At 44.4% G+C, this 13923-nt stretch overlaps 1 protein-coding gene and 1 long non-coding RNA gene across 4 annotated transcripts in view; one reads left to right on the plus strand and one right to left on the minus strand.

Moving 5' to 3' along the window:
* mark4a (MAP/microtubule affinity-regulating kinase 4a) overlaps positions 1-13646 on the minus strand; it is a 36145-nt gene extending 22499 nt beyond the window's left edge. For all 3 annotated transcript variants that reach the window (XM_054754848.1, XM_054754850.1, XM_054754849.1), the window contains exons 1-3: positions 12986-13646; positions 6067-6264; positions 4977-5030 (exon numbers count right to left, since the gene is read on the minus strand). In XM_054754848.1, coding sequence (XP_054610823.1) covers positions 4977-5030; positions 6067-6264; positions 12986-13039 — 306 coding nt within the window. In that variant the 5' untranslated portion in view covers positions 13040-13646. The remainder of the gene's footprint in view (positions 1-4976; positions 5031-6066; positions 6265-12985) is intronic.
* Positions 5870-8317, plus strand: LOC129168965 (uncharacterized). The gene is made up of 3 exons (XR_008566363.1): positions 5870-6795; positions 6890-6954; positions 7791-8317. It is a non-coding gene; the product is annotated as an uncharacterized LOC129168965 (long non-coding RNA).
* Positions 13647-13923: the final 277 nt, after the last annotated feature.

Consider the following 13923-nt stretch of genomic DNA (forward strand, 5'->3'; position numbering starts at 1 on the left):
TACAAAATATCTTAGTGGCCCTTGCATCCTTTCATTTTTCAGTATGTGGCCCTCTGGAAAAAGTTTGGCTACCCGTAGATATACAGTACAAATTTGGCGAATATTTAGGTGCACAGATCGTGAATGCATTAGAAATTCCCCTCCTGATGGATGAAATCTGTCTCATTAATGCACTAGAAGGTGCACATGCTGTCACTACCAGTAAAGCTCATTACAGTACAAACATATAAACGTGTGAAGGAAGAACAAGGTTCATGAAATAACAGTGTCACGTGATGAATCGACAGGCAAAAGAAACACAAGAAACCCCAAGTATTTCTCACTGCATGTGATATTCCTGCTCCAAGAATATTTTTCCATTTTCTTAGAAGACAGAGGACGATTCAATTAATGTCTGTTTTTTTCTACCCTCTCTTCTCAGTTCTCCCTTCATCTTGTTTCCCCTCTCGTGTCTCCCTCCAATCCCTCCTCCTTCATCTCTAGCCATCTTCTCTCCCAGCAAAGGCCAACTTCACTGTTGCCATAGCAACCCGGGTATTAAGACCATGATCTTTCTCAGCCTCTCCAGCTGTGCTTAAAGTGAATCTTGGGATATGTAGTGCAGAGACGTTTCATCGTCCACACGTTCCTGTGTTCCCAGGAGCGTGTTCAGCCCAAATATGTTGTCTGTCTACATGAACACACTCGTCTTACAATCCCTGGCTAAGTAGAGTCTCTTCCGACATACAGTAAGTACATGATGTAACCTGCTCCTGCCATTTCGAAGAAATCTCTCTCTTGATGATGGATCTTGATTTAGCCATCTGTAGCCGCTGCCCGTCGCTGGTACACAATACCACCCATTTTCCCTCTACATTAATTACTGTTGAAATTATGCTAATGTCAGCTCTTTTTGCGTCTTCAGTATTTTTTTTTCTAGCTGACGGGCATATAAAGAAGCCCACTACAGTGTGTCGACGCCCTTAGACTGGCTGACTGACATAGACACAAGCAGTTGTCGACATAACCCAAACTAGCCATCGCTTGCGCATTTACTTGTGACTTGGCCAGACACGTAAGGGAGACGGGTGATGATAAAAGATTTTTGAGCCTGCTACGGTAATATTTAGGGTTGTAAACCTATTTGTGATAGACGACTCGATACGCATTTAGATACACGGGTTACGATGTGATTCAAAAATTGTTTATTTTAAAAACAGAAGGATTTGATGCAATTCGATACTGTGTGCGAACGATTCGATGTGATCTGATGCGATTCGATACTGTATACGAACGATTCAATGTAATCTGATGCGATTCGACACGATTCTATGTTTACATTTGTTGATGTAGATAAACATTAATTTTACATTACAAAGTAAAGACGTGGATTCTATAAAAGTGTCATTCTTACAGCACGTGTGGAAAAGAGCACACCGTATCCCCAAGCAGGCTGTAAGGCAGGGGTCCAAGAAAACTTTCAGGCACTATGATTTAAAAAAAAACTACTTAAAATAAATACATTAAAAAATTGTAAATAACGACATCCAATTTTATAAAAATGAGTATCAATTTTGGAAATATGGGCTATTATTTTATTCAAAAAAACAATACTGTATACAGTTAGAAATCCCCCAGTTTTCCATGTTTATGCTGTTTGTTGCGAGCGGCGACCTGTCCCACTTTGTTCGACGGCCCTTGAACGCACCATCTAACTTGCTCCCACGCTGCACTGATAGACTACTAAACAGTGGTCCCTCACGATATCGCGGTTTGATTATCGCTCCCTCGCTATATCGCGGGTTTTCCGAAATTAGTTAATACACGATCGCTGTTTCGTGGTAGACTATGGTCTATTATTAGTCAAAATATTTTGTAATACAAGTGATATGTAGTATTCTGGTCACGAAGGCGGCAGTAATGAGACAAAACATTGAGATATTACCTTACATTACATTACCTTAACACTTCATGAAGTCAACCATGGCATGTCTGACATGAAAAATCCATCCACCCATCCCGCGTGGATGTGGTAAATTTTTGGCTACGTTAACATCTTCTATTTTAACATCTTCCCATAATACATTATGGGAAGAAGTTAAAATAGCTGTTTTTTATTTGAAACTCGTTATTTGAAATGCTCCTATTAGGGCAAGCTTGCAGGGCCCCAGTCCTGATTGACCGATCAGAGCAGAACTCTTGAACAAGATACAGTACATTACGCCCACCATGGCTGACTGAGGTGGAGGAACTTGACATCCCTGGTGAGTAGATATGTTTTACTTAAAAGGTTTTATATTTTTCTCATGCTATTAGATAAATATTGATTGTGAACTGCTTCAGATGATGTTGCTGTTTGGAGTTGGCTCAGCCCAAACTTTACAAGCGCCAGTGTGTTGGCGATTACCGGTGGAAATGAATCACTAACTCAAAGCTACTAGCAGTAATAAGTCAGGTGTATTAGTGACGATGTATTAAAATATAAGGGGAGTTATACTGGCAAAGTATTTTAGTCACTGCAAGCTTACGACGACCACGGCTATCTTAATAATGTGCTGGAGTTCCCTTCTCTCTAAACAGCTGTGGGGTGCATCGCTAGTGTGTCTATTGCTCTCCACCTGTGTTATATTAAAATATCCTGAAATTACTTTTGTTGTGATCTGGCGCTATACAAAATATGCATTTAACTCATTGACTGCCAGCCATGTTCACAGCAGAGAGCTGCATATTGCTTTTTGGGCATTTTTGCTGAACTTTCAAGACCCACAGAATATTGAGATGTAAAACTACATGAACATTGAAACTATCTAAAGAAACTTTAAACTCTCTTCTTTCATCAGGAAAAAAAGTTTGTTCCTAACCTTTTTGAGTCTTTGGATATTGGCGGTAGAACATAGGGTAGTTTCAGCAAAAACACCTGATTTTGACCAAAACACAGAGAAAACAAGCTTTTTCTGCAGAGAAGCAAATTCAAGCAGCGTGATGGTGGAGTCTGCTTGATCCCCGCAGATGTAGGGATGAATCCCTGCTGTTGACCGATCCAGACGGCAGCCACTCGTCAGTCACCCGACTCTGAACTGCTTCCGGTGTCACAGCACATGGCTCAGCAACGCTAACCACTAGCTTGTTGCTCCGGCTGCCATTGTCAACTCCATTTGTGTCTACGTCACCTGCATCACCCATGTCACCTCTATCTTTCGCGATCGCGTCACTATTAAAGGCAGATCCACCGCCAGACAAGCTGTGACTTGTTAGCGGCCTGTCTTTTTTTGTCTGCGCTCGATTTATGCACATGTTTAGCCATTTTCTTCTCTCAATCCACAATCCATCTTCTTCATAGACAATGTGTCGCTGCCGGTTGTAGGAAAAGAGAACTGTTGCCCCCTATTGGGACAGAATTACATTGCCTACAAGTCAGAAATTCACACACAAGATGAATAAGACTTTGATCTGTAGCTCCCGCGAAAAAATAGCAAAAGACACCGATAGACGTCTTTGTTACTTTTTGAAAAGAAGTCTATAGACGTCTTTGGTATCGAATGAGTTAAATGATGTATAATCTTCCATACATATAATTCCATGATTTAATTTCTTTTGTGGTCTCTTCACTTCTTGCCCCAAGCAGAGCAGCTCATGCAGACCAAGTAAGAAAGTCATGACAGACTTACGGTTCAGCGAGTAAGACACTTTGGCCCATATGTGCATATAAGCAGCATGAAGGGCAAATATGGGTTGACTGGATGGTTGTCTGAATGCTTCATCTCTCTCTAAGCTTTTATTCAACACATGAGCTCTTTACGGTTACCTGACTGATTCAGTCGCATTAGGTCACACATGGCCGGGCAGGAGAGCTTTTGACTGATATGACTGGATGATCTCATATGTGCATGTGATCGGCTGTCCTTTGGATGTGTCCAGATGGCTATACGGTGGTGCCCGTTTATGTAAACACCCCTCGGACTGGATGACTAACGGCCACATAAGCGGTTGTCGGCAAAACCGAAACCGAAACTCGCCGTTGCTTGCACATTTTCTTGAGAATGGTTGAGTAGCAGTGACAAGTGGTATAGTAAATGGATGGATGGATGCATTTTGTTACTTGCTGTGGTAGAATCCAGGTTATTTTCCTTTTATTTTGAAGCTTACTTTGCACTGAACAGGAAGTCAGTGTCTACCCGTTTTAATGCTGTGCAACTAGACAGTAGTCATGTTGCTTTTGGGCCCTTTGTTTTTGGCAACAATGTGTGACCACCAGGGATGACCCGTAGTATTGGCTGACCGATATTATCGGTCCATATTGGGGTAAAATTGACATATTGTGTCATATTGGTATAAATGTGGCGATTTTCTCTCACAGTGTATATTTGTGAAATGCATCAGTGGCGTCACAGTAAAAGAAGCATCATGTGTTCATTCATTCCACGAGCTGACATTAGTTTGAGGGAGGAGCTGCTGCCTATAATTGGTGTCGGTTGATATTCTCTATATATCGATAATGAAGTACTGGACAATATCGTACGTCGGTAAAAAGCCAAAATCAAGCATCCCTGGTGACCACCATTTCCCACCTGAGTCGCACAACCCTCTTAGGGCAGCAATTGGCCAAGAGAGGAGCAAGAAATGATGTCTGACACAGAAATCTCCTCTCGATTGCTTCTAGTCCCTCGCACCTGACAAACACCATCGCATCACCAAAAAATAGCTCTCATATCAGATCCCTCAAAGCTCTCAAATAATGCAGTAGTGAACCCCGGACTGATTGGCAGTCAATCACAAGCCTTTAGTCAGTGTCGAGTCTTCAAGTTACCTAGCAGACACGTTCACATTGAACAAAACATATCCAGAGAAAACACATGCATAAAAAACTCTCCAGAGAAGTACACTACTGCAAAAACAACATTATTTTAAATGAACACCTCTCTCGTGGAGTCATGTCCATTGAACAATATCATCTTGGTAAATATCGAATTTATATGTAGCTAATTTCTACGACTCACCTTTTGTAGGCTGGTTGGATTCAACTGAGTTTTGTCAATGATTTTTATTGCGACCTGGGAAAAAATGAAACAGATGTTTGATTAGGACAGGTAATCCCCTAAGACAGAATTTCAATGACTGATAAACATGAATAACATAATAAAATAGTGCCCCAGTCCCTGTGTGCTAACACCCGGTTTTCATGCCTGACTTTAGTTATGTCATCTGAATGGTGTGGTGTTAAACACTCATGGTAAAAAGTAAAATAAAACTTTGAATTCACAAGCTTTTCATTTGACCCGCCAAACATCACCCAAATAATGAAACCATTCAATCTAACCGGAGTAGGTGCTCGTTCATGCAGTACTTCCGCTCTATAGGGGGCAACAGCGAGGCATATGCGTCACAATGAAGCAGCAGCAGAAGACAACTCGCATTTAAACATATAACTTAAAAAAATAAATAAAAAAGCAGACACTGGAAATCTGACTTAACGGCGGGCTGGGCAGCAAAATATGCATTGACTGAAAATGCTGTGGGGAAAACCATGTGTTTACTTTGTGAGAAAGTAAACGCCGTTTCAAAGGAATATACTGTAACCTGCGGAGGCACTTTCCAATGAAACATCACAACTATTCCCCCCATCCCCACTGATTATTGGCGGGTGGGGTAGATATGGATTTTTAAATGTGGACCTGTGCAAGACTCTAAACCAGGGATCACCAACACAGTGCCCGCGGGCACCAGGTAGCCCCCCACGACCACATGAGGTGCCCGCAGGCCTGCTTTTCATTCAGGTTTTCTGTTAATAATGTGAGAACACTAGGAAGAAATGTATTAAATGTATTCTGAAACACAAAATGTGAGTTGTGGATACCAGCATTTTGTGAATGTTTTGGTAAAACAAGCATATTTGATTTCTTTGGGTTGAAATAAGGTATGAAAATCTTTTCTACAAAAATGAGTACCTCGTGGCCATTTACATTTTTTAAAAGTAGCTCTCACAAGAAAAAAAGTTGGTGACCCCTGCTGGAGACATTACGGGTGAGCCTGTTAGGTCTAACAAATACAATACATACTGTATGTACTGTATGTGAATGTGTGCCTTACCTCTTTGCCCGTCAGGATGTGTCGTGCCAACTTGACCTTGGCAAAGTTCCCTTTGCCGATGGTCTTGAGTAAACGATAGTTGCCGATGTGCGGCTGCTCGTCAGAGCAGGAGGCGATTGAGTTCCTGCACCGGGCGCCAAGAGAACGACTGGACTGACTTGTAGCCTTGTCCGAACGGCTGGCCCCCAGCAACACATGCTGCAAAAAATGAAAGAGTGGGCTTTAAAGAAAGACGGGGGTCACACATTGCCAATAACAATGTCACCTAAAGCAGAGAAATGAACAAGGACCTCCAGGGCCACCCACTCCTGAAGACCGCTAATGATCCTGAAGATCTAAATGATCTGTGAGAGTGTGGGCATCCACAATCTGGTTTTGAACTCTAAAGATTAAAAACAACAACTAGTAATGCTATGCTAATGCTCAGACAACAGACAGTATCTGCTGTAATAATGGAAATCACAGACATGTTCATTTCATTTTACTGCAGCAGTGGCCAACCCTCAATTATTCTGACCACACAATTTATGTACAATGCTGGAGAAATATTTGATCCCCTGACGATTTCAAAGTTTACCCCCCTTACAAAGACATGAACAATCCATAATTTTTTTGGTTGCTTTATTTTGATTGAAATAAGTATTCAATCTCCTACCAACCATCAAGCATTCTGACCCCACAGATGGGCTATGTGCCCACGAAACACAGAAATCAGTCCTGTCCCTTTAGGTAAGTACTCCTAATCTCAACTCATTATGTGGATAAAATACACCTGTTACAGAAACAGTCTCTTCAATTCAGACCTTTCCACTACCATGGGCAGGGACAAGGTTGCAGACCTGCAAAAGACTGACCATGGACTACAAGACCACCAGCAAGAAGCGCTTGGTGAGAAAGAGACCATTTTTGGTGCTCCATGCAAGATTTGGATGATTGTGAGAAAGATGAGGCACCAGCCCAGAATAACAAGGGAGGAGCTGGTTAATGATGTCAAGGGAGTTGGGAGCACAGTCGGCAAGAAAAGCATTAGTAACGTACTTTGCTGTAATGGCTTGAGATCCTGCGGTGTCCCCGAAAAGCCCCCCATGCGCAAAGACGGCACATTTACAGACCTGCCTGAATGTTTGACAATCAACACCAGAATAACTCAGGTGGTCACATGAGACCAAAATAGAGCTCTTTGGCATCAAGTGGCCTGAACGTGTTTGGAAGCAGAGAAATGATGGCTATGATTTCAGCAACACCATCCCTACTGTCAAACATGGAGGTGGAAATTTCTGCTTTGGGGTTATTTCTCTGCTAATGGTATAGATAGATAGATAGATAGATAGATAGATACTTTATTAATCTCAAAGAGAAATTCACATTTCCAAAAGTGTCATAGTAAACTTAATCACTTAAAAATAAAACAACAATGAAACATAGGAGAGATGAGAAAATAAGAAAATAGAATAAGAATAACAAAATAAGGAACAGATCGCTTCTGATTCAATAATACATAATAAGTCCAATCCTGTGTGTGTTTTTATCGCTCCCCCTCTGTTATGTTGAAAAGTCGCATGGCGTGGGGGAGGAATGATCTGCTCAGTCTTTCAGTGGAGCAGGACAGTGATAGTAATCTGCCACTGAAAGTGTTCTTCTGTTGGGAGATGATGCTGTACTTGGATGATGCTGGTTGTCCATGATGGAAAGCAGCCTCCTCAGTGTCCTTTGCTCTGCCACAGACGTCAGGCTGTCCAGCTCTGTGCCAACACCAGAGCCTTCCTTCCTCACCAGTTTGTCCACGCGTGTGGCATCCTCCTTCTTGAGACTGCTCCCCCAGCACACTACTGCATACGGGAGGGCACTAGCTACCACAGCTAACTTTACTGTATCCTTTGTACTCTACTGTACTGCAGTGTACCACAGCACAGGACAAGACTTCACCACATTGAGGCACCAACATACCGACAACTGTTGGCCTTTGTTAAAATAAGGCTCCCAAAAATGAGTGTTCATATTATTGTACGGGCACAGGGGATCAAATACTTATGTCCCCCCCGTATGACAGCCCTCACTGACTATCAAGTTATTTATAAAGAATGAGTCTTACAAAGGAGAAGGGGATGTGGGGGGGTTGTGCACATAAAGCGTACTGTAATGTGTTACAGTCTGAAGCATCCTCTTGTAAACAAAAGCCAAAACCAGGAGGCAGAAGAACCAGGATGTCAGGGAGATAAGTGGATGAGGTGCACAGAGACAAACAAATAAAAGGAGGTTATATACTGAAAAAGGGAGCAGATGCCGACACAGTGGTCCCTGGCCAGTTCCAGGCCCTGAGGCATCACACTTCCATTCACCCAGCATGCCATCCACACGCACACACACACACGCATCTACAAACACAACCGCCTTTAGTGCAAACCCTCAGACAGTCCCTCCTTCCTGTACTGCCATTCCTCTTCTATGGAGCCTATTTTGGAATCCTCACCCTACAATCACACAAGTCCAAAGCAAAGTGGGGCTTTTTCACAGCGGAAGGACCGAGCGCTTTATCAATTCAAGCCTCACCTGTGTCAGGTGTGGCAACAGCGTTTCCGCATGCTGTGCATCTGTCATCATCACGTCATTGTGGAGATTATCTAATGGAAAGACTGGATCGGAATTCATAATCAATCATGCGCCTTGTAAACTCACGCACATGCGTCACACACACACACACACACACACACACACACACACACACACACACACAGGCTTAACCACCCTTGTATGCTAAAAGCTCCACTAACAAACAGATGGGGGCGGGCTCTAGCAAGAAGTGTTTACAGTCGGACAGAGGCGTAGCATAATGCAAAAAAAAAAAAAGATATCTAGACAGCTTGATCCAGTGTTTCCTATAGATTCATTTGTCACGTCCACATTATAATGCGACTGACTGTGGCGCGTGTTGTTACAACTGGCATCATAAGTCTGCTTCTTAACACATGACAGGCGCTCATCCCACTGACTTGGTCGCGCATTATAACGCATCTGTTGATCAGTATATTCGATATTAGACGTACAATCGTGTGTACATTATCTTTAAAATCAGCACACACTGACATGAAGCCCAAGAAACATGAATATTTTTAAAAAATCGCCCGTGCATGTTGTCTAAGGCGCAGGTGTGGGGGCGTCTACAGCTTCACATTTTTTGGAAAATTCAAATATCAAGCTTTTAAATGGCTTAAAACTATTTTTCCTCCACCGCTGAACTGGTTGCTTTTTATGTTAGTCCATTGCTGTTATGTCTATTAAGGTGACAAGGCTTGATTATGCTACGCCGGCCCTTTTGACGCAGCCTTGATCCTGGTGTAGCTCATCAGCTTCGACTTGCAATTCTCTGCCAAAACGCTAGGGGAACTGATGTACTAAAAAACAAAAGCAGACCAATCACAGCTCTGCAGTCCACGTCACAGTTGATGGGAAGTTTGATTTTTGTGGAGGCGAACGTCAAGCTCCGGCTGAGGTTTTGGAGTGGGAGGAGCTTAGGTGACGCTGTAGCCTAATCAAGCCTTTACCTAAAATGATTTTCACGTGAAACTATGCTTTCCTTACGATAGACCCATGAAGTGGAACTTCCTGTGAGGACATCTTCCTGTCAGTTCCTCCGGGTGAATTTCCGATTGTTGGCCATATTCTAATTTGAAGGCGGGATCTTGTTTCTTTTGGCGGTCAGCTTTGGAATGCCTGCCACTCATTCAGATCAGATCATTACAATCGTAGGGCCCTATGATTTCCACGTTAACGGAATCACGGAATTGGCCAGTAAAAACGGGATCTACTGTTAAATGTGTAATCTTGCCTCACAAACACTAACCACCCCCCTCCTGAACTAAACATGTTGAGGCAGCAACTGGAAACATCGGCTAAGTCGGCGAAAAAACTTTGAAACTCTTACTTGTCCCTGAGCGTGAGCTTGCGTACAGAAATAGCCAGTGTAAGCGAGCTGGGTTAGCTTAGTTTAGCAGCGCATGCTAATGTGGCTGTGTGTGTGCCATTTGGGCTGTATGAGCTGTGCTATCTCACTTAGCAACAGTCAAAACACATTTTCAGCACACAGCACACTTCCGGCCTTCAAAATAAGAGTGACGCACATCCTGTCTAATATCCATCCATCCATTTTCCTCTGCTTATCCGGGTCCGGGTCGCGGGGGCAGCAGTCTCAGTAGGGAAGACTTCCTGGTCCCCGGCCACCTCCTCCAGCTCCACCGGGAGGATACCAAGGCGTTCCCAGGCCAGCTGTGAGACATAATCCCTCCAGCTTGTCCTAGGTCTTCCCCGGGGCCTTCTACTGGCTGGGCATGCCCGGAACACCTCACCAGGGAGGCGTCCGGACTAGATGCCCAGGCCACCTCAACTGGCTCCTCTCGATGTGAAGGACCAGCGGCTCCACTCTGAGCCCCTCCCAGATGACTGGGCTGTCTTAGGGTGAGTCCAGCCAAACCACCCCAGTAAACGCTGAAGGTCACAGCCTGATGAGGCCATCAGGGCCACATCGTCTCCAAATAGCAGAGACGAGATCCTAAAGCCCCCAAACTGGACTCTCTCTATGCCTTGACTGCGCCGAGAAATTCTGTCCATGAAAATTATGAACAGAAGTGGTGACAAAGGGCAGCCTTGGCGGAGGCCAACGTTCACCAGAAACGGGCTCGACTTACTGCTGGCAATGCGAATCAGGCTCCCACTCCGGCCGTACAAGAACCAAATGGCACGTAGTAGACCGCCACCGATCCCGTACTCCCGGAGCACCCCCCACAGGACACCGCGAGGGACACGGCCGAATGCCTTTTCCAAGTCTACATGGCACATGTAGACTGGTTGGCCAAACTCCCGTGTACCCTCCAGGGCCCTTGCTAGGGTGTAGAGCTGGTCCAGTGCTCGGCAACCGAGACGAGAACCACATTGCACCTCCTGTAGCCCCGGTTTAACTAACGGTTGTACCCCTCCCTCCAGCACCCTGGAATAGACTTTCCTGGGGAGGCCTACATGAATAAAGCTGTTACAATTGCATCTGCAACTACGTCTTCTTTAACCACAAGCACGGATATGATCGTTTGTTGAGGATGTTGTAGCAGTGAAAAGTTAGCAAAGCTACATCCGGCAGAATTGTTCAATGACGTATTGCATTGATGATTGTACAGCTTTTTGCATTTATTTAACTCATTTTGTTCACTGACACACAAAAAAAAACACAATCCATGGTGATAAAATAAGTGTAAAAGGTAAAAAGTGAATTTAAACGGAAAAAACGGAATTTAGGAAAAAATAAAACGGAATTTGAGAAAAAAATCCAATGGATTTCATAGGGATCTACAATAGATCCCCACTTTTCGCAGGCGATATGTTCCGGGACCACCAGTGAATGGCGAAAAACCGTGAGTCATCGATGCCCCCATTAAAAATGTCGATTTTTCATATTTTTGACACTGTAGTGATTACACTATTTTGGTTTGTCAAAAACAACACTAGAGGCGTTTTGTTTCGATATGTTAGCATATATTTACCTAGAGTGGATGGGTTGTGGTACCTTTAATGTAGAGAATGTACCAAAGTGGCCCCCTCATCCTTCAGTTATTATGTACGACGCGTACAACACTGCTGGGAAAAGTTTGGACACCCCTTCCGTTGCGTGTTTAATAACTGTGAGGAACACATTGTAGGGTTTCAAGCAAACATGGGCAAACTATGACCTGCATGCCACATACAGCTGTTGGGCTTTTTTATCCAGTCCGCCAGATGTTTCCAAATAGCATGGAAGCTGTAGCCGCCAATGGGATTTCTCTTAAAGTATGGAAAGTGTTCCAATGGTTTCAGAAGCGAGAGAGGCTTTCAAGTGATACACAGGTCATTACGGTAATCATAGGGACTACGTCACAGCAGCTCCAGGAAGACGAGGCTTTGATAAAAAGCAGTGTGGGTGGGGGTCGACAGAAAGGGTCAGAGAAGCGAGCTTTCTACGACAAAGTTCTGCAGAAAAGTGAAATTGTATATTTTACATATTTTTTACCATTTGTCTTTGTTGTTGCTGTGAAGACCCCGCATCCTTTCATTTTCCTGTAAGTGGCCCTCGGGAGAAAAAATCTGGACACCCCAAATGAAGACCTTCGGAGGCCGTGAAAAACCTTGTGTTCATTTATTTTGATTTTATTTGGATTTTTGAGGGTGTGTGTCGGGCCCAAGAGGTTGAGGAGCCATTTGGAAGCCGAAGGACCCGGCTCTTTTCATTGAGCCGAGTCATAGATCATAAGACACGAAATTGTCACCACTAATAGATAGATAGATAGATATATAGCTAGATAGATATGACAATCTGCCTTTCTTTCTAAAATAAGCCCCTATGCATGAATGTATGGCTCTGTCTGACACCCACTGGCTGTGGGGTTGGGCGCTAAGCAGGCTGCGCAGCAATGGACTGCACACATCATTCCATGCAGTAATCCCCCCCCGCCCTCCCCCCTTGCTTCATACGAACAACCCAGATATTCTCTATACATTTGTTTTGGCCTGAGCACCCGTCCCACCCATCCGATTTGTGAAGAACGCATGCATGCACACACAGGCAGCAGCAGCAGCAGCAGCAGTAGCGGCAAGGGGGTAAATGTGACATCACAATGTCCATCCAGCCTTCTAATCAGACGTGACGGCTTCTTTTAAGACTTTGTGCGCATATTCCTTTTATTGTATGCTGAGAGGGATGCTTTCCATCCCCGCGCGGACACTCAAGGTTAGCCAGTTTTGTGCAGCTCGAAATCCAACATAGCACCACTTTGAGTTCCAGTGTCATGAAATAGACCGAGCAATGCATGCAACCTGCTCTCTGAACGCCAAAATGCAAACCAAATGACCGAAGAAGAGGAAAGCAGATCATATGATGACAGGCTGCAGCTGCACTTACATGGTCTCCGGTACTCCTGTCGTTCCCAGACGGTAATGCAGATCGAGAGGACATGTTTGCTTTCTTCCCTGAGTGACAATCGCGGTGCGTTTGGCTGAGCAGTATTCACTGGTTTAACATCCGCAGGACCGACCCACCGTCCCGAATCAATCCGCCTCCTCTCCAGCCGGCCGAGCGGTGGTCGAGAGCAGACTCCTGCCTGTCATGGCAGCGATGGATGTACGGAGGAGGAGGGGGGTGTCCTCAAAGCAGCTGCATCTTCCATCCACCGTGCACTTTGCCAAAAAAATAAATAAATACAAAAATGCCGACTAGAGAAGATGATGCATCAAATGCAATGCAATGCAAATCCGACGCACGGACAAGGTGCTAACATGCAGAGATGTTTGGCCGGAGCCCAGCGTCTCTGTGGCGACTGTCCACCCCCTGCCTCATTTCACCGCACTAAACAAACACGGCGTTCTCTGGGTGCGTGTCATCCCCACCGATCACAATACAAGCCGAGAAAATATCGGGTTTTGTTCGACTCAGTCGACGCCGATGCAACCCGCCCCGCTTTGCAGCAGCTGACGGGTAACACAGTCGAGCTTGCAGCGGAGAAAAAAGGCCCAAGTGGTCACAAATCGGTATTCTCCGTCTGTGTGTTGCGCAGCACCGTTAATTCACGGGGAACAACCACAGACAGGACTTCCGGTTTTGCATTTTGACTTAAAAGCTTCAAAAGCCGAGCCCGTCGGCCTTGCTCAACAGTAACGCAAGCGTGCCCTTGATCTGAAAGACACATTTGTTGAAACTACCAGAAAGTTGGCGTGGGCGATACTGCACATTTTGGTATCAATCCTATACCAAGTTAATACAAGTTAATATTGCCAATATGGATACTTTTTACTTGAAAGTTTTCAAGATTGAATGAGTTTGTAATTGTGCCTTTAATTTGT

Source organism: Dunckerocampus dactyliophorus, chromosome 16 (genome assembly GCF_027744805.1).
Source record: "Dunckerocampus dactyliophorus isolate RoL2022-P2 chromosome 16, RoL_Ddac_1.1, whole genome shotgun sequence".
NCBI lineage: Eukaryota > Metazoa > Chordata > Actinopteri > Syngnathiformes > Syngnathidae > Dunckerocampus > Dunckerocampus dactyliophorus.